The 21,211-nt window shown below is 33.7% G+C and overlaps 1 protein-coding gene across 3 annotated transcripts in view; it reads right to left on the reverse strand.

The window, feature by feature from the left end:
* FAM135A (family with sequence similarity 135 member A) overlaps positions 1-21,211 on the reverse strand; it is a 129,189-nt gene that overhangs the window by 19,107 nt on the left and 88,871 nt on the right. Inside the window, exons 14-21 of one of the 3 annotated variants that reach the window (XM_021691884.1) lie at positions 12,317-12,390; positions 10,797-10,951; positions 9,730-9,993; positions 8,220-9,057; positions 6,566-6,726; positions 3,793-3,884; positions 3,206-3,303; positions 1,233-1,384 (exon numbers count right to left, since the gene is read on the reverse strand). In XM_021691884.1, coding sequence (XP_021547559.1) covers positions 1,233-1,384; positions 3,206-3,303; positions 3,793-3,884; positions 6,566-6,726; positions 8,220-9,057; positions 9,730-9,993; positions 10,797-10,951; positions 12,317-12,390 — 1,834 coding nt within the window. Of the gene's footprint in view, positions 1-1,232; positions 1,385-3,205; positions 3,304-3,792; positions 3,885-6,565; positions 6,727-8,219; positions 10,582-10,796; positions 10,952-12,316; positions 12,391-21,211 lie in introns of all 3 variants that reach the window. The other 2 variants (XM_021691881.1, XM_044917251.1) reach the window with 2 other exon arrangements.

Here is a 21,211-nt window from a genome sequence, read left to right on the forward strand (position 1 = left end):
GCTGAATATAATGAAGTTTTATTTATTTATTTACAGGGGAGGGGCAGAGGAAAGGGAGAATCTTAAGCAGGCTCCATATCACAACCCTGAGATCATGACCTGAGCCGAAATCAAGACTCAGATGCTTAGCCAACTGAGCCACCCAGGTGCCCCTGAAGTTTCATATTTAATTGTATTTCTTTGTATTATCAGTTACCCCGATATTTAAATGCATCTTCCCCTTAATTAAGAGAAACCCCAATCACTCTCTGGAACAGGTTTTCAAGATTGTGCAATATTGTTTTCTGCTTTTGTTGCTTCTAATATCACAGAGGGGGACAGGGGAAGAAAAGAGAAAAAACTCTAATTGATTAAATCTGTAATTATAAGCCCATTTGGGGAAAAGTTTAGTGAAGAAAGAAATTCAAAGTACTGCATCCTATTTACACTGGGTTCTATTTTATGTTACTTATGGATTTCATCTTTTTCATGCCCTCTTTTTAAAACTGTAAAAATCTAGAACTAGCTGTTTTTTTGGATGCCATAGTTTGGAATGGGATACAAGGAAAATAGTATTGTTTCTTTGTCAATGAAATTGAAAGAGAAAACAGAAATAAGAGTTTCAAGGCTCAATGCAAAGAGACAGAATGTAATCTAATTTATTCTCACAATGGGAATCAATGGGCTAAACTATAAAAACTACTTAAAAAATCCAAACAAAAGGCAAATCAAATATCAGATCTTTCTTAATGAGAATATTCATTCTAATCAAAATTGGGGTCTTAACTTTCATTTTAATTTTTAAAAAAATTTTAGAATTAATTGTCTCATAACATCCCTTTATTGTTATCAAACCAAGATCAGAGTTAGCATTCTCTCTATATTTTATAACTTTATAATATATTAAATATAGGTATTTATTTTTTATCTGCTCAACTGATGGAACAACAGAATAGCCTGTTTATAACATAAACATTTACTGAAAATAATAGACAGTTTAATGAAAATTAGTTTAAAATGCTCTTGTCACTTCTGATATATATTATTCAATATGATAATATTCATTTTCTGAAATGACTTTTATCAGCTTATTTCATGTGCATGACAAAACAGAAAAATTTCTACATGTTTTGTTTAATGAAATTCCAAGTATGTGACAAGTCAGCTCTAAATAAATACCAGAAAACTTTAAATTTGTATTTAAATTTTCTCCCCATGCCATGTTTTTTATATTGAACAATAAAACTTGTTACCTGTATTAACAAGAGCACTGCTATTGTAGAGTGTACCAAGGTGAGGTCCAGAAAGAGATAAAAAGGTATGAAGTTTGTTGAGGTAATATCTAAACCTTGGCCTTGTCAGCACTGAACGGATTATTAAATTGCCCAATGAATGTCCAATAAAGCTTTAAGAAAAAAAAAAGACATTTCTCCCATAGTATTAATTTTAAAAAGAAATATTAAAGCTGATACCTCTATACACAGATGTGAAATACTAAGTATTTGGAAATTTCTAATATGTTTTAAAACTATGGTTTCATACTTCGAAATGATGTAACTTACATTTTGAAGGAAAAAAACATGAGAATGTAGTAGAAAATTCCTACTATATAATTTAAATGCTTATTCTATAGAAATAAGATATTACTTAGAAAATTTTTATTCATAGTTATAACTGCTTAGAAATAAATGCATTTTAAAAGTAACTATACATTGACTAGATGATAGATTTGCCTCCTTAGGCACACATGACAAGTATTACTCGTTAAATCATGATTTAAAACAAAATAATGAAATTATACCTATTAAGGATAACTTAGGAAAAATTAAATACCTGTTTCATTTATTTTCTGGTCTACACGCAAAAATTTATAAAGCACCTCATCTTTATTAAGGAATAGTTTAAATCAAAAGAGGCTTTTTACTTACCATCATTATGCAATAGATGGTATATTAGTCCCTGGAGATAATTAACAATGAAAGAACAGAGTTTGAAAGCTGTCTTAAACTGGTTTACCAATATAGCTAGTGAGAAGCTCAGGATAAACTTCCCTCCCAAATGGAAGTTCCTGAAGCTGTGGGGTGAGAGTTATGATTGTAACTAATAGTCCTCAATTAACCAGATCAGGCTTTTGAATAATGGTTGATTATAACTGATAATCTAATCTAAAAGAGGTAATACATTTGTGGATAAATGAAAAAACTGAAATATTATTTTCTCATCATAAAATAATAAATGAATAAAAGGAATATAAGATCACTGTAGAAAATTTAGTAAATAAAAAGTATTTTAAAATCTATAAATGAAGAGAATAATTAAAATAAGAAAATAAGTCTCTCCTCCCTCCTGATATATTTACATTTCCTCCCATATTAACAGAAATGCTTTTTAAAAATAACTTCAAATAAAAACCTGTTTATCTCTCTTTTTAGTCCTTAATCTCCATACTTCAAATGGGAAACAAACTCTTTCAAAAGCCTATATTTATACAGAGCCAGTTTCTTCCTCTAACCTAGCTGGGATATGAAGGTAATCATTATTCTACTTTTTGAGGCAGAAAAGATTAGTTTTGACTTTTTCTTTAAGTCCTACTGTATTAGAGGAAACAAATATTCTTCCTTTCTCCCATGTCTATCCATAGTATCTGCTTAAATTATGAGACTTCTACTGCTTTGATCATCTTGCTTGTGGAAAACCGACTCATGAAGTAGAGTTAGGAAACCTTGAAAGTATTTTTGTTGTTTCATTTGTTTGTATATATCCATTGCCCTAAAATCTTTTTGGTAACAGCTTTATTGAGATAGAATTCACATACCATAACATTCATCCATTTAAAATGTATAACTTAATGGTTTTTAGTGTATTCACAGAGTTGTACAACTACCACAAGAGATTTTAGAACATTTTCACTTCAAAAAACCCCCGAATCCTTTAGCTATCACTGCCCCCAACTGCCATCTCCCCCAGCCCTAAGCAATCATTAATCTAATTCCGTCTCTAGAGATTTGCCAATTTTGGATAATTCATATAAATGGAATCATATAATATGTGGTCTTTTCCTAAAATTTAAAAATTTTTTCTTTTCTCTTTAAATTAGGTAAACTGAATTGTGGTCTCCTATATTTCATAATAGGGCAACAAAACTACAAATTCTGTTTAATTTTTCTCTAATTCATAGAGACATAAAAGTATGTTATATAATATTATAGAGTATTATAAAAGTTACCTTATTTTTGAGACTGTTAGACTATATATCTGAATATATTGTATGATCTCATCCAGAAGGCGATCAGTCATACTATCAAAATCAGCAAAAGTATCATTCTAAACAAAGGAAAACAGATATATTATAAATATGAATAATCACAGGAAAAACTGAATATAAACATTATTTTTATTTTAGGTATTGAAAATATGGTTTAAGATCAGTGGTTTTTAGAGAAGCTGGTGAATAATATTCATTATATTAAAATGAGCAAAAAAGTGAATTTCCAGGAAAAGAAAAAATTCAATGTTCTTAATAATACTTGCTTCATTTAGTTGTTTTGCCCAATACCCACATTTAACATAAGGTTATTTATAATGGTTTAATTAATGAAATTTTTGCATAGAAATTTTGTGCATGTGAAGAGTTCGTAAGTCAAATTATAAATCATTTCAATTTCCTTGGGATATGCATTAATTTGAAACTTCATACAAATCAGAAAAATTATTTCTACTACTACTACAGGCATTTTGTATTAAACAAACATTTAGGTAGAAACTAGTATAAAAATATTTGCTTCCATTGAAAACACTGCCATAATATTGTACCTGATTTCTCTCAGACATAAGAAAATCAATTCTTCCCCCAGGCAGTCCAAGTTCAATGTAAGTTTTTACTAATCGGAGATCTGCACTGTTACCTAGAATATGAAGAAAATTAAAAATTATGTCTAAAGGACAAGACAAAGTAAAATGTACAAAGTACATCATCATATATTTGAAGAGAAGTATATGATCTCTGCCAGTTTTGAACAGACAATGCAACCTGAAATAGAGTTCTCAATTTCCATGTCAAGGCTGATTTCAATTAGCCATACAGTATCTTTCAACAATTTGTTCATTAGGAATTTTGGTCACATTGATGCTTTTGCTTTCCCACCTGATGGTGTATTCATTAACTGTTAGCTCTGCAGACTGCTGACTGTGGTCGCTGTGAATGACTGATGGAAGTACTCCTTCCATCACCACTATATAGTGATTATTTAACAAACCTTGAATGCATTTTTTTTTTAAGATTTATTTATTTGAGAGAGAGAGTGCGGGGGAGAGGGACAGAGGGAGAGAGAGTCCCAAGCGGACTCTGTGCTGAGTGTGGAGCCTGACGCAGAGCTCCATCTCATGAACCTGAGATCACGGACCTGAGCCAAAATCAAGAGTCAGACACTTAACCAATTGCACCACCCCTTGAATGCATTTTAGATTTAGATTTAACCTGTTCACTTTCTTTTGGTGGTCTTGTAATAGTTGAATAGAAAAAAAATTCCATTTAAATAATTTAAGGGAGTTTAATTACTAACTTAAAAGATGTCTATCAATGTTGACTACTTATTAGATATAATACATAATTAAAAAATAATTATTATCTTTAAAAATCAGTTTAGTGGCTTTTTGGGTAATTCCTTTGGTTTAATTAGGAATGTAAACATGTTATAATGGTTGAATTTCTACTCTACCTGTCTAATATTTGTATCTTTTAGGTTTTCATGCACTGATAGAGATAACTGTTTTATTCCCGATTTTACAAGGAACACCACTAGTGTTTCACTACAAAGTATATGTTTTCCACTGGTGGAGAATAATATGCTTAATCACATTAATAATCACATTGATTAAATCACACTAATAAGTGCTATTTAAAGCTTAAAGTTTGGTGCTTAATTGTCAAAACCAGGAATGGACATTGAACTTTATCAATAGTTTCTTACTTGATTTGTTGATGTAGGTATATTTTAATATTTATATTATATTTATAATAATATTTATATCAATAAATTTCCTTATATACTTATCTTTGTATTCTGGGAATTAAATCCTAGTTGTTATAGTGACTTAATACATTGATTGAATGTGCTAGAGGTTTTTGGGGACAATTAAAAATTTTTTTATTTACTTATCTGTTTACTTATTTCTGCAAAATTGCTAGAGTTTTATTAAGTGTATTTACGTCAGATTGGCCCACTATTCTTTGGGTGTGGGTGCGATATCTTTTCCAGATTTGGTAACAAGGTTAGGTTAACTTTAAAGAATAAAATGAGCTGCATTCCGTAATTTTTCCTATTACTCTGGAACAATTTATATAACATGGGAGTAATGTGTTTCCTAAAAATTTCAAAGAATGTGCCAGAGATTCTACTGGGCCAAGAAGTCTTCTTGGGTGATAATCTTTGAAAATTTTATTACTTGTGGGGGAAGAGGTTAGTATTGGAGATATTTTATTTCTTTTATTTATTTTTTTAAGATTTTATTTATTTGAGAGAGAGAGAGAGATAGCAAGAGAGAGATAGCGAGAGAGAGAGCATGAGCAGGTGGGAGAAGGAGAAGCAGGTTCCCTGCTGAGCAGGGAGCCCAATGCTGGCTAATCCCAGGGTGCTGGGATCATGACCTGAACTGAAGGGAGACGTTAACCAACTGAGCCACCCAGACGCCCTAAGATATTTTATTTCTTGAGAGTCAAGTTCTTTTATTAAAGAAAAATCTTCAGGAGTGCTTGAAATGGCTCAGCTGGTTAAGCATGGGCCTTCGGCCCAGGTCATGATCCCTGGGTCCTGGGATCGAGCCCTGTGCCAGGCTCCCTGCTCAGAGGGAACCTGCTTCTCCCTCTTCTCCCTGCTCGTACTCTCTCTTGCTCTCTCTCAAATAAATAAATAAAATCTTTTTAAAAAATAGAGAAAACTCTTCAATTTCATGACAATTTACTAGCTTAGACCTGCGTTTAGTATTTTTATATCCATAAAATCTTTCTTCAATTTGTTCTTATACAATGATCTTATAATACAGTAATAATATGCTAGTCTATAGATATTTGGCATTTTCTAATATAGTTCCTGATCTACAGAAAACGGTCTGTTGAATAACCAAAATAGCTCTCATAAAACTACAGCACTAAAGCCAGGTATTTAGAATTTAAAGTATACCTTAATAAGTGAATCTTCAATTCTTAGTACTGATTTTTCTAGCTCATAAGGTTTAAAGCATTAGACTAAAAGGGCACCAGGTCGAATATCACAGGAAGACAAAATGATTGCCATGAGGTGACTGCTGAGAAAACCAACAACAGAAGACAGAAAAACCCTAAGTTAAAAGAAATAAAATGCTGGTACATAGATGGATGTCAGTTCCATGGAAAATTTATTTAAAAGGAAATCTAATATTATACTTAGCAAAGTCAAGCGTATTTTTGTTTTAGAATGTATTTAAGAGGCAATTAATTTCAGCAATTTAAAATATTTTCAGTTCAAAGATTAAATAAAACTAAATGAAGTCTATTAGGAAAAGAAAAAATATTGAGTTGCCATGGGTTTTATCAATAGACAGGACATACCATCTAAACCATGCACACAGACAATGAGATGTACTCCATCTTCAGAGCTATCCTCTTCTTCCATGCTAAAATAAGGGACTGAGGATGCCAGCAGAGGAACATCACTGTACATGAACCCAGGGAGTTTAAGTTGCTTCAATTCTTCTTTTGCCTGGAGGAAGCTGAAGCAAAATATTATAAGAGATACTCTTTACTAAGTTTTATATTCAGTTTTTAGAACCAAAAAGACAACATGCTAATTCAGGGAACTGCAGAAGAGGAAACCTTTGGTTTTAAAATAATGAAAATATGTGAGATCACCTAAATAATTTAGAAATCAAAGACTAATTTTCTTTGCTATTGTTAGTACATATTCTGATCAAATACAGTGACTACTTCAAATCTGAAATCACTTAAAATATTCTCTTAAACTTGAAATCAACTAAGAGAATATTAGGAGTGAAGTTACACTTCTTAACAATGTTTTATATTATATAGAAAAGCTGGTAGAAGTACTGGAAGGATGACAATCTGATGCTTATTCTGTAATCAAATCTTAGCCTCTTTGCTTCTTTTTAATCTTACATAAATTTATGGAAGGTAAGGAGCTGTTTTACATAGTGTAACTCTGAGAATGGTAGTTACATTTCTTAGTAGATTATTTTTATTTTTCCTCTAGAAATACCAATAAAAAGGAACAGAACCAAGAGGACAATGTGACTAAATATAATTGGTGGCATACACTCATTTTGAATGAGTAACAAATCTAATCAACTTGGGGGCTGCAAACATCAAAAATTATTAACTATTTTAACACTGTATCATTTGAACTGATAAAAGTAAAACTGAAGGAAGCCGATGAATCCTACTAAACTGAGTAGAATACTCTGGATGAAGATAAAAATTGTTTTTATCAATGACTCAGAAAAGTTTGAGATAGCCAGAAGGTGGTATAACCTTCAGTCTTCCAGCATATTACAGTTCTTTAAAGGGCCATTATCACCTCACTGGTTTCACTAGCTTTACGCACTATGAGATCTTAGCTAAAATACAGAAATCAGAATAATGTAGGAACTTGGAAAATCTATTGTAGACATGCCCAGATCTTTCACTCCAGGGATTATAATTCCAACTGGAATAACGTAGTAGAATATTTTGAGAACCAGTGCCATGCTAGTAAACCTCTATCATCCTCAAAATTTTTCTGAATATTTAACTGGTCCATGAAATCTCAAGTCTGTAAACCACTGATACAGCTGAGATAACCTGGGTTTGGTAGGTTTAGGAAGTTTCTAACTTATTATTCATTATCTAACATTGCTAGATGCACTTGTAGAACTTAACCTGTCTGGGAGTTAATGGTGGAGAAATGAGTTACTGATGAAAAAAAGAGTTTTAATCCCAGTTATTCCAAACATCTAACACATAACCACCAATGGAAAATTTGTATCAGAAATGTCTAGCTTATAGAACAAGACAAGCAGATGGAGAACTACAGGTCTGTCTGTCAAAGAGTACATTGAATTCATTTCTCCATTTTTAGATAGGTAATCAAAGAAGAGCTTTTTGTAGTACAGAAACCAGAGAACATGAAATATATGTTATCACACACACACACACATATTTTTTCTATACATATATTTAATAGCACATGCTATTGTGCTCCATTACTTACGCTTGTATTTGAGGTTTTGGTGAATTTTCATACCAGCAAACTGAGGAAGTGAAGTTGTAAGAAGTGCTGCATGGCTGTTTTGTAATGGCATCAAATTTACTTTTAGAAGAATACTTAACACTACAAGGAGACTCTCGTGGTGCAGACGGGAAGGACAAACAACCAGAAGTACAGACAGCAGGCATATTTATACCATCCTTCAGATATTCATTACTTATTTTTTCAGATTTTATAAGTCTTTCTTCTTCTAGTGCATCTCTGTTTGTATAGTAAGCATTTACTTTTCCATCCAAAGCCGAATAATCTGTTTCTTCGTAATACCCATTTTGAACCATTTGTTGATCTTGCTCTTCTTCCTCATCCTCTTTACCCTGTTCCTGATGAAGATTCCTAATTTCTTTTTCAGAAGTTTTCTTCTGAGGGCTAACTGAGTTGCTACAGCTAATAGCACATGTGTCAGAAATATCCGTACTGCTGTGAGAGCCAAAATAATTTTCCACAAGCCCTTGTTTTACCATATCAGGACTGGCTGAAAAAGGATCATTTGTACCCAGATGCGTTTCATTTTTAACTGTTTGGGCTTCTGAATTTATTTCTTTGAGATTTAAGGTATCACCATTTTTTCTTTTCACAGTTTCATCTTCTCTAACTTCTGTATTAGTAGAAACAGAACCTGAAACAACACAAGGGGCACCTAAACAAACCAGTGTTGAATTAAATGTAATTGCTGTCCCTGCAGAATTACTAGATTTATCAGGACTCTGGGAGTCTTTACACATAGTGTCCAAGTTAGGTTTGGAGCTGCAACTACTTTTCACATCACAGGAAGTATCTTCATCTGAAAAAACAAATTGCAAAGGGTCTTTAGTGCTTGAATTTAAGGAATGTATTGCTATAGTTTCATTGTCCAAATGCCCTGAAAATACGACACTCTGCTGCTGCAAAATAATACTTGACTTTTTACTATTGTCGCATTTTGGCAAGTCAGTTGTTCCTAGATTTAATACAGTTTTGCTATCACTTAGGTGGCATTCAGGTACAACAGATTTCTTAGAATTTTCATCAGGTGACAGTTCATCATCAGAAGGTAGAGAGTTTATGGATGTCAGAGATGACTGTATTTCACTTAAAGCACTTGTACTCTCAGTACAATGACTTCCTAATGAAAATTTTACATTATAATCAGGTTTCATCAAAAGCTGAGGAAATAATCTTTCGTTATTGTAAGGACCTTGCCCTTGCACAGTTTCAAATACTACATCAGGGTTTGGATGTGTTGCAAAAGAACTTGGTTCACTTTCAACACCTGAATCTGAAAATCTAGATGAGGCATACGTGGCATTAATATCTGGTAACTTAATTGTATCTCCACTTACTACAACATGATATTCTTTTGTAGAAGAAACAGGTTGATTACTTCTTAACTTAGCTAATGATTCTCCAACAGAACGGCACTTTGCTTCCTGCAAAGCTTCCTTTTCAAGTGTTATTTCTATAGATTTAGATTTACCATTAGATTCTAAGGACTCAAAGTTGGGTAGCTGTAAATTATCCACAAATAGTTCATCTGGTCGAAGCTCTGTCCAAGGTCCTATTTTAACAGTTATTTTCTCTCCACTGAAAGGATCCTTATTACAGGGCTTTACTTCAATTGTTCTAGCTCCTGAAGATGGGGTTGTTTGATGATCAGGGCAATCGTCTGATGAACTTCTGGATGCCACATTGTGTTCCACTTGTGTAATTTCACTATCATCCTGGGAGATATCAAGTTTACCTGAAATGGACAAATTTGCACAAAGATTTAGGCTGCCAGAGTTCAAAGGATCAAACAGGTCTGGTTGCATATTTTCAATATCTGGAGACTTTTGTTCAGTTCTCTCTGTATTAGTTGGCAAAAAGCTAGCTTCCTTTTGGCTTGTCTGTCTGATGTAGGTCTTTAGGTCAAAATTATATCCACATATTGTGGGATCCAGACCTTCCTTCTGACTATGTGAAGGATTGCCTTCAAAGCATTTAAAGAGATCATTTGATGCTGTACTTTTCAAACATTTGTAGCCTACCAAAACCACAGAATCCTTAGAGTTCTGTTTTATTATTTTTTTTGTGTTTTCAGGTTTCATTGTTTTCATGAGCTTAGTAACCTTAACCTTGGATTTATTTGATTCTTCATTCTTTCCTTTTAGAGATTTTGTTAGCTGCTTTTCACCTTCTGTATACCAAAAATTGGAGGCACCAGCAGGTCTGACTTTCAACTCTGGGCTAGAAAGTCCCGCTATAGAGCTTTCTTCAGTCTCATATTTATCCATTCTACTGGACTCTGATCTCTGAAGATTCTGAATTCCCATCCAGGGTGCATCTAAGTCTTTTATCCAAAGAAAAAAAGATTCAGGTTTAAAACAAGGTGTGAGAACTCAAATGATTAAGACTACATTTACTGACTACAACCTTCTAATATCCTCAAAGATAAATAAAACTGGAGGGGAAAAAATGGCCCCACATTAGGGAATGGTTTTATATATATTAGGAAGAATATACGCAAATGACACACACAACTTACGCATTTTAGATTATACTTACCTTCGATAACTGAATCTAAGTACCTATCTTCAAAGATTATAGGTAATGAATTGAGATCTCCATCTAATTCACTACATTCAATAGGTAGAGGTGGGAGAGAACTGCAGAAGGAAGTATTTTTGATAGCGGTGCACATCTGTAGATGACTCTGAGCACTGAAAAATATTTCTTTATGTCAGACAGTAATTTAAAAAAATTACACTCAATTCCACTTTATAGACTCTACCTCCTCCTCTTCCCCTCACCATTCCTATCCTCCTGCATTCCTAAAGATATAACCTCCTTATGAAAGAGTTCTTTGGTCAGAGATAAAAACTGGTACAATGAAAATTATGGTTCGTTGACAGTAAATGATTGGCCTACAAAATTACAGTTTGTTGATAAAGTTATTTCTGTTATATTCTTGTATACTTTTTAATGTTATTTCAAAATGAGTTATCTATGCTTAATGTCTGAATTTACTGATTTGCTGGGAATAGCATACAGAAGAAATGTCAAAAGCTCCAACTGCCTACTAATGACTGATGATACTATTGGAAAAAAATATATTCCATTGCTACTGCTGTAATTAACATATATTGGTGAATACAATTAACAGCTATTTAAAACAAGGTACATAACTTTCTAATACATAATACTTTTTAAAAACCCTTTTCTTATGGAAAATTTCAAACAAATTAAATAGAATAGTATAACAAACCCCATCACTCAGCTTCAACAATTAACATCTTGCTTTTCTTGTTTTATCTATACCTGTACTCACTGCCCATGCCCCACACTTTATTATTATTTCTAGTTTTTTTGAGGTAAAATTCACATGCTTTGAAATATATAAATTTTAGCTGTATGATTTTGACAAATGGATACATGATACAGAATATTTCCATCTACTAAGAGTTCTCGCACATCTTTCTAGTCAAAGTCCCAGCCCGAGTCAAAAAGACAATCACTCTTCTGACTTTTTTTCACCTTAGTTTTGCCTGTTCCAGAACTTCATATAAATAGAACCATATATTTACTCTTTATGTCTGACTTCTTTTGCTCAGCATAATATTCTCAAATTATTCTTTAAAGCCAAAGAAAACCAGATTTAAACATACTCAGTAGGAAAAATGGAAGGCATCTATTCTGGGTATTTTACTGTAAATCATTAACATAACAAAAGGCAGTGACAGATCACTGGTGAAAATCTGTAATATATAATGATGACCATAAGAGATTCTGACCTGTGAAAATAAAGATACAAGGCTGGAGCCAGAGATGTATGGGACTACCAAGGTTCTAGTAGGTCTGATATGGGGGTGGGGAGAATAGGGCAATATGCTTCTTTATGTAAGGTATGGGTCTTCCATGAAGTAATTCATAAAATTAAACCCAGTTTGTTTAAACAGGGAATTTCTGAACTTTAAATTCTAATTTCCTCTGTTGTAAATATCATATATTCTATTTGATAAATTCTGAGATAGATATCTTACATAAAAGGAGGTAAAATCATTTTAACTTTGATCTACTCTACTCACTGAAGTTCCTGGTATGCAATGGCAGCTTCTCTTGGATGTTCAAAGCAAAAGAATGCTTCAGAAAATCTGCGTACCTGAAAAAATCCAAAAGGGAATATGAATAACATGGCACAATTAAAAGGTCAATCAATGGTAGGAGAAGAAACCTCTCTCCATTAGGCCTTCCATAACCACCCCTATATAAGAATTAATCTCCCTCCTCAATGTGCCAAAGTACTGTATTTTAGTATTGCATGAAATAAAAGAAACAATAAAATGTAGAGTGAGAGGGCGCCTGGGTGGCTCAGTTGGTTAAGCAACTGCCTTTGGCTCAGGTCATGATTCTGGAGTCCTGGGATCAAGTCCCACATTGGGCTCCCCACTCAGCGGGGAGTCTGCTTCTCCCTCTGACCCTCCCCCCTCTCATGCTCTCTCTCTCCCATTCTCTCTCTCAGATAAATAAATAAAATCTTTAAAAATAAAATAAAATAAAATAAAATAAAATGTAAAGTGAGAAATTTAGGTTTACATTATGGATCCATGATTTATCCTCCTTGAAGACAGGGGTTCAGTTTGTCTTACTCACCATTAGGTCCCAGTACCAAGAATAGTGCTCAGCACATGGTAAAAAATGGTAAGAATCAGCCAGGACTTACATCATGCTATGTGTCAGGTATGCAAGTATATGACAAATGAACTGACTGAGCAACCTACTGGCATTGTGACTCTGAGGCATTTCACCTTTGAGCCTCAGATGACTCCTTTTCAAATTACACCTAAAACTTGTTCTACATTTGGGGTTACTGTGAAGAATAAACAGGATAATGTATGTGACAGCAGTCTGTAGTCTGGTAAGTGTATAAAATATAAGCTATTATAATTGCCATTATAACATTCATCATATTTTTCCTTAAAATAATTGTATATGTGAATTATCTTCACTCCTAATGTGTAATGTTCTTCAGAGTATGAGCTATGTTTTGATGATCTTGGTTATCCCCCAAAACATCTATCTGGGTATATTACAGAAGCAAGTGCTTGATAAATACTGGTCAAGTCTAGCTGAATATTTCTTTCATCATATTTGTATTTTGATCCTTCCATTTCTAATTATTCAAGGAAAGGTTCTGTCAGCTATCGGAGCAATATGAAGCAACAGTAAGGAGATGGAGAACATGTTTTGTTTGGAAGGTACAGGGAGGAGAGACAAATTATAATATATCCCAAGATTATAATATATCTAAGATTCTTTTCTAAAAGGGAATATGATTTAGGGTTCTTTGGTATTAAACATAAAACAAATTGGAGATATATTTTACTTGTCATCAAGATTTGGCCAGTTGAATTTCTGACTTACTAAACTTGCTTCCCTAAGCAGATGAAACTGGGTCTTTAGAGGAACAAGTCGGTGAGGTAAGGGAGAGGAAGATATGAGGCATCCATGAGAAGAATGAAATTTGTGTCTGTACTTTCAAATAGTATCCAATTGCCTCTTCTTCCTCTCCAACACTAAGGCAAAGATGTGGAACAGTATCTGCCGATCTATCTATCATTGAGAGATGTTTTCCCCTGAGGGCTGTAATGTGTGAAGAAAGGAAGCCTGAAGCCTTCTGGATTCCTGCAGTTGTAGCTGGGCCTGCAAAACTGACTTGTTGGTTTTCCTTCTCTCCTTACCTCCTGATTCTTACAATCGTAACTATCGTTTCTTTTTTTATTTTTAAAGATTTTATTTATTTGAGAGAGAGAGCACGCACGGGGTAGGGGGCAGAGGCCAAGGGTGAGGGAGAGGGAGAGAACCTTAAGCAGAATCCCTGGGGCGCAGAGCCCGACACGGGGCTCAATCCCAAGACCCTGCGATCATAACCTGAGCTGAAACCAAGACTTGGATGCTTAACTGACTGAGTCATCCAGGCACCCCATAACTATCATTTCCTGATAGCATCCTATCTACCAGGCTCTATGATAATCACTTTATTTTCATTGTTATTTAAACTATATGAAAACCCTATGAAGTGGATATGTCTTCATTTAATAAGTGAAGAAACAGGGACAAAGAGGTTAATTACTTGGCCAAGATAACATAGCTAGTAAGTGATAAATATGGGATTCAAATAAAGATTTAAGAAATTCCAAATCTTGTGCTTCAAACCACTTATCTCTTCCCTTCTGCATAAAGACTCCCTGTTAACAGAAAGCCTTTCCTTTCCTCTGTGTACCCACACAAAATTCTTTATCTAATTTTTCTCCTGCCATAATTTTGTGCTATGGCAATGTGTAATGAGTAAGTCTATTAAACGTATTTTGTGGCCATAACTAAGGTATGACTGCCACCTGATGGCAGCACCACTTAATTTGGAGTAAAATATGTACATTGAAAAAATATTAAATTTACGAATTCAAACTCAGGATGAGTAATATATATATTACTACTTTGGTATATATGCTTGTAAAACAAATTTTGTATATGTACTCTAATTTTTAAAAATTCACTTATTTGGCAATATCAACTATTCAAAATTTAGCAAACAGCTAGAAGGTTAAAAAAAGCCTCTTGAACATTCAAAATGAGTATTTATCAATGCTTTACAGAGTTAAATGTTACTTTATCTGTGTTCACCCTAACATGTTGCTTAAATTGCTAAATATTTATTATAGTATAAACTTATTATATAAAATATATTACAAAGAGTATTTGTATAATAATATGACTAAATAGTATATAAGAAAATCATAATAGTATTTACTCTAGTAATTATAATACATAACATTTATTATTAACATAGTTATTAGAATACATTCAAAATATATTTACTATAATAATTTTATACATGCCTATCCAGGTTATATTCAAATCCTCAGTACAGGATCTAAATATCAGATATATCATATTATCTATGTTGCCCTGAAGAAAACAGTCACCTCACAAATGTTTATTGAACAAATATTCTCTAAGTTCTTAGATTGTACTTTTGGAAGGATACTTTAAAGCCCCCTTTATACACAGAGCTGATCTATGGTTACTATTAGGCACACCTCTAACTGGTATTATTTACTTTTCAATCCACAGCATATTAAAAGAGCAAATGAGACAAAGGAAAAGGAGAATTACAGAATATACATGATATATATAAGTACACATAAGTATACTAGGCAGAATTACAGAATATACATGATATATATAAGTATACATAAGTATACTAGGCAATCAGTAGAGAACTTGTTACTGAAACAAAAAGGCCCTCCCTTAAAAACTTACATAAACCTAGAACATTCCCATAAAAAAGAGACAAAATAAATATAACTTAGAATCCTTTAATGGAAGATCTAATATCTAAACATTTTTAAAAAGATTTATTTCAGAGAGAGCAAGCTGGGCTGAGGAGCAGAGGGAGAGAGAATCTGAAGCAGACTCTGTGCTAAGTGCAGAGCCTAATGCAGGGCTTGATCTCAAGATCCAGGAGATCACAACCTGAGCCGAAATCAACAGTCGGGCACTTAACCAATTGTGCCACCCAGGCGCCCCTCTATCGGGGAGCCTGCTTCTCCCTCTGACCCTCTCCCCTGTCATGCTGTTTCTCTCTCTCTCTCTCAAATAAATAAATAAAATCTTTTTTTTTTTAAAAAGACATTTTTAATAGCATGGAACACCAGTGTATTAAACCCTTGAGCATATAAATAAAATGCATAATGATAATTAAATCATTTTGAAAGGACTAAATTAGGTTTGGTATACTCTGTTTCAGAAAGTAGGGGACCATGAAGCACACTAGAAAAGTTTCATTTAAAATGGTAAAAAATAGGGGGCGCTTGGGTGGCTCAGTCGTTAAGCGTCTGCCTTCTGCTCAGGTCATGATCTTAGGGTCCTGGGATTGAGTCCCGCATCAGGCTCCCTGCTCGGTGGGGAGCCTGCTTTTCCCTCTCCCACTCTCCCTGCTTGTGTTCCCTGTCTCACTGTCTCTCTCTCTGTCAAATAAAATCTTTAAAAAAAAAAAAGGTAAAAAATAATTTAAGGGAAGAGTTAATCCTTTAGGAGCACATATCAGATAATAATTGCACTTTGGGATAAACATATTTCCTGAAAAAACTGGATATGTTCTACATATATGAACACATAAAAGCTAAACACATTGTGTTTATGTTAATAATTACAGTAACACTGGAAGTCTACCCGAACCTTGCAAAACAGGAAATAAAAAGTATCAAATTAAATACGATAAATAAATGTTTTCAGAAAGTAGTTCTACTTTATTAAGAAAAATAGAGCTTAATATATTAAGGTTCATATATACACACTATGCATATATATTTTACTGAAGGAATACCAGATCAAGAAGTTTTAGAGATGAGTACCTCTTTGTAAAAATGCAAACTTCATAATGTTTTGTGTAAATAACTCATTATTGTAAAGAGGTCTTTGAGTGGAAAAGGATGGCTATGCAAGCTATTTCTTCTTTTTTTTAATTAACATATAATGTATTATTTGTTTCAGGGGTACAGGTCTGTGTATGCAAACTATTTCTTACTCTTTCCCTCTTCTAGAGCATAAAAAGCATTGATACATTCGAAAATACCATCTTATGACCTTAAAATCTCAATAAAAGCTAAGAACAACTTCCTGACCCTCTAGTTTTTTTATGGGTTGCTGCAAGGTCGTGCTAAACCCTTTAGCAGCTTTTAAGTACAAATATAAAAGATGCTGCTTCCACTGGCAGATGCAACCTGACTCCAGTGAAGACAAGCCAGATTTCAATTCTCACTCTTCCCAGCAGAATGCTCTTATTCAGGTAACAGCCTAACTCTGTTAATCACTTGGAGAACTTAAAAAATTACCCATGCCTGGGCCTTGTTCAGCATTGGTAATTTTTAAAGTTCCTCAGATGATTTTAATGTACAACCAAGGTTGAAAACCACTATTTTAACTTCTACCACGACAGAGAAATTGGTAGTGGATTTGTCTTCCTGAAACCAACTATAAAGCTGGACAAAATACATGGAACAACTGTTTCAAGAATCAAAGAACATGCATTAGATATGCGAAGAAGCAGGAAAGTATAACTTACAATCATGAGATAAAAGCAGTCTGTAGAAATGGACTCCAAGATAACTCAGATGTTAGAATTAGCAGGTATATACTTTCTTTTTGTAAAAATAATTAATAGACTTAATAATAATAAAGCATTGATGAACCAATATTGACAATTATTAACTAAAATCCATAGCTTACATTAAGATTCACCCTTGGTGGTGGACACTGTATGGTCTTTATTTTATTTTATTTTTTAATTTTTTTTTTAAGATTTTACTTATTTATTTGACAGAGACATAGCTAGAGCAGGAACACAAGCAAGGGGAGTGGGAGAGGGAGAAGCAGGCTTCCCGCAGAGCAGGGAGCCCGATGTGGCACTCGATCCCAGGACCCTGGGATTATGACCTGAGCCGAAGGCAGATGCTTAACGACTAAGCCACCCAGGCGCCCTGTATGGTCTTTAACAAATGCATAAGGATGTGTGTCCACCATTACTAATCATCAAGAATAGTTTCACTTCCCTAAAAATCTCTTATGCTCTACCTATTTGTTCTTCTCTCCATCCCCCTGAACCTCTGGCAACCACTGATCTTTTCACTGTCTCCACAGTTTTCCTTTTCCAGAATGTCATACAGTTGGAATCAGATAGCCGGCACTCCTTTAGATTGGTGTCTTTCACTTAGCAATATGCTTTCAAGTTCCTCTTTCTCTTTTTGTGGTTTGATTGTTCATTTCTTTTTACTGCTGAATAATATTCCACTGTATGGATATACAGTATTTTTTTTTATCCATTCACCTGATGAAGGACATGTTGGTTCTTTCCAAATTTTGGCAATTATGGAAAAAGCTGCTATAAATACTGTGTACAGGTTTTTGTGCAGACATGTTTTCAACTCATCTGAGTAAGTACTAATGAGCATTATAGTTGGATTATACTGTAAGAGTATGTTAGATTTGTATGAAACTGCCAAATTGTCTTTAGAACCGGCTGTACCATTTTGCATTCCTACCAGCAACAAATGAGAGCTCTAATTCTCCCCTAATATTTGGTGTTGTCAGTGTTTCACATTTCATCCATTCTTATAGGTATGCAGAAGTATCTCACTGTTGTTCTAATTTGAAACTCTCTAATAATGAATGGTAAGTAGCATATTTCTCTTCCCCCATGTGGAAGGCTATAGAGGGCTGGAGTTGGATTCCCAGGTCAGTTAGGCTCTGGAAAGATAGTTTCTACTGAGACAAGTCTTTCTAAGAAGGGCAGAATGCTCTGGATGTATTTTAAAACAGCTACCTCTCTCACCCCCTTACCCTCCTGCATGAGAGAGGGGATTTTCTCTGATCTTCACCATGAGAACCTGATTGGGTTCCCAGAGGTAAAAACTCATGAAAAGTGTGGAGTTCCCCTAGGACTAAGCCCCCTTGAAATTTTTACTTCAAGCTTGTTCATACTGAGCCACCAGAAATTCATCAAATTCAATTTAAGTTTTTCTACCCCAGTACTGACTCCAGTGGTGATTTCTGCTTTGGGGGTTGGTCTCTGCTTTGGTCAGATGTGATTCTCTGTAACTGGCTATCTGACTGTCCAATTTTGGGGGCAGGAGTTTGCCCTGTGACTTCAATTCTCTAAAAGATCTAAGAAGATGTGTTGATATTCAGTTTGTTCAGTTTTTTTCTTGTTGTTAGGATGGAAGTGTTTATGTCCAAACCTCTTACATGCCAAATTATAAACAAGAAGGCCAAGCAAGTACTTTTAAGCAATGATTATAATTGCCCAATGAGTGAAAGAAGCTGGTTGTAATGAATGAAGAGGTGAGGAACTTCAGCAGAAAAATGGAATTGCTAAAAAAAAAATTTTAGAAGTAAAAAATATATCTGAAATGAACAATTTACTACATGAGATTAAGAGCTGATTAGACCCTACAGAAAAGAGTGAATTCAAAACTAGAATCATGAAAATTATTCAATCTGAAAAGCACAGATTAAAAAAATGCTAAAAAACAAAGGAATATCAAATGATAAAGTACAAGTGAAATTAGAGTACCAGAGGGAGAAGAGAGGGGAAAATTGGGGCAGAAAAAAAAAATATCTGAAGATATGATACCTAAAATTTTTGTAAAAATTGGAAAAGAAAAGAATCAACCTGCAGATCCAAGAATCTCAACAAATCCCAAGCAAGATAAATACAAAGAAAACTACAACAAAGCATATCAGAGTCAAACTGCTGAAAACCAAAGGTAAAGAGAAAATCATTATAATAACTGGAAAGGAAAAATAATATAAATAACAACTGATTTCTCATCAGACACTATTTAGGCCAGAAGATAATGGTATTTTTTAAGTACTGAAACAGAGGGGAAACAATAATACAGAATATTGGCTGAACAACCCATCAATAAACTTGACCTAATTTAATTTAGATCTATGGAATACTACATCTAATAACTTCGGCAAGGCCATAGAGTATACAGTTAATATGCAAAAATCAATTGTACTTCTATATCCTAGCAACAATTGTTTGGAAAATGAAATAAAAAGACCATTTATGACAGCTTCAGATAATATAAAAAACTTATGAATAAATTTAAGGCACTGAAAACTACAAAACACTTCCAAGAGACATAACAGAAGACCTAAATGGGGAACTACAATGTGTCCACAACATATGATGAAAGAGAAAAATCTCTCTACATTGACCTATAGATTATGCAATGTAAACTAAAATCCAAGCAAGACTTTTTAAAATAAAAACTTACCAGCTGATTTTAAATTTACATAGAAATACAAGGGATCTGGAAGAGATAAAACAATCTCAAAAAAGAAGAAAAAAAATTGGAGAATGTACAACTAATTACCTGACTGCAAGACTTACTACAATAACACAATCAAGTTAGGGGGTATTAATATAAAGATATGTAAGAAATCAATGAAACAGAAAAAAAGGCCAGGAAATGGATTCAATTTATTAGTTAACTAAACCTCAACAAAGATGCTAAGGCAATTTTAATAGAAGAAAGCCTTTTCAAAAAAGGTGCTGGAATTGTAAATGGAACTGTTTTCTTAATTCTCTTTCTGCTACTTTGCTATTAGTGTATGGAGATGCAATAGATTTCTGTATATTAATTTTGTCTCCTGCAACGTTGCCGAATTCATTTATTACTTCTCATGGTTTTTTAGTGGAGTCTTTATAGAGTTTTCTTTATATATTATCATCTCACTGGCAAAAAGTGATGGATTTACTTCTTCATTACCAATTTCAATGACTTTTATTTTTCTTGTCTGATAGTTGTGGCTAGGACCTTCCTGTACTATGTTAGATAAAAGTGGTGAGAGTTGACATCCTTGTCTTTTTCCTGGTCTTAGAGGAAAAGCTTTCAGTTTTTCACAACTGAGTATGATGTTAGCTGTGGGTTTTTTCATATATGGCCTTTATTAGGTTAAGGTATGTTCTCTCTAAACCCACTTTGTTGAGAGTTTTTATCATGAATGGGTGTTATATTTTGTCAAATGCTTTTTCTGCACCTTTTAAGATTATATGGTTTTTATCCTCTGTCTTGTTAATGTGATGTATCACACTGACTGATTTATGAATATTGAACCATCGTTGCATCTCTGGAATAAATCCCAGGGACAGCAGTGAGTGGTACTGTTAAATTTGGTTTGCTAATATTTTGTTGAGGATTTTTGCTTCCATGTTCTTCAGGAATATAGGCCTGTAGTTTCTTTTGTAGTGTCTAAAATCAGGGTAATGCTGGCCTCACAGAATGAGTTTGGAAGCTCTTCTATTTTCTGGAATAGTCTGAGAATGGGCATTAATTCTGTTTAGATGCTTGGTAGAACTCACTTGTGAAGGTCTGGTCCTAGACTTTGGTTTGTTGGGAATTTTTTGATTA

This window comes from Neomonachus schauinslandi, chromosome 8 (assembly GCF_002201575.2).
Source record: "Neomonachus schauinslandi chromosome 8, ASM220157v2, whole genome shotgun sequence".
In the NCBI taxonomy this organism is placed as follows: Eukaryota; Metazoa; Chordata; class Mammalia; order Carnivora; family Phocidae; genus Neomonachus; species Neomonachus schauinslandi.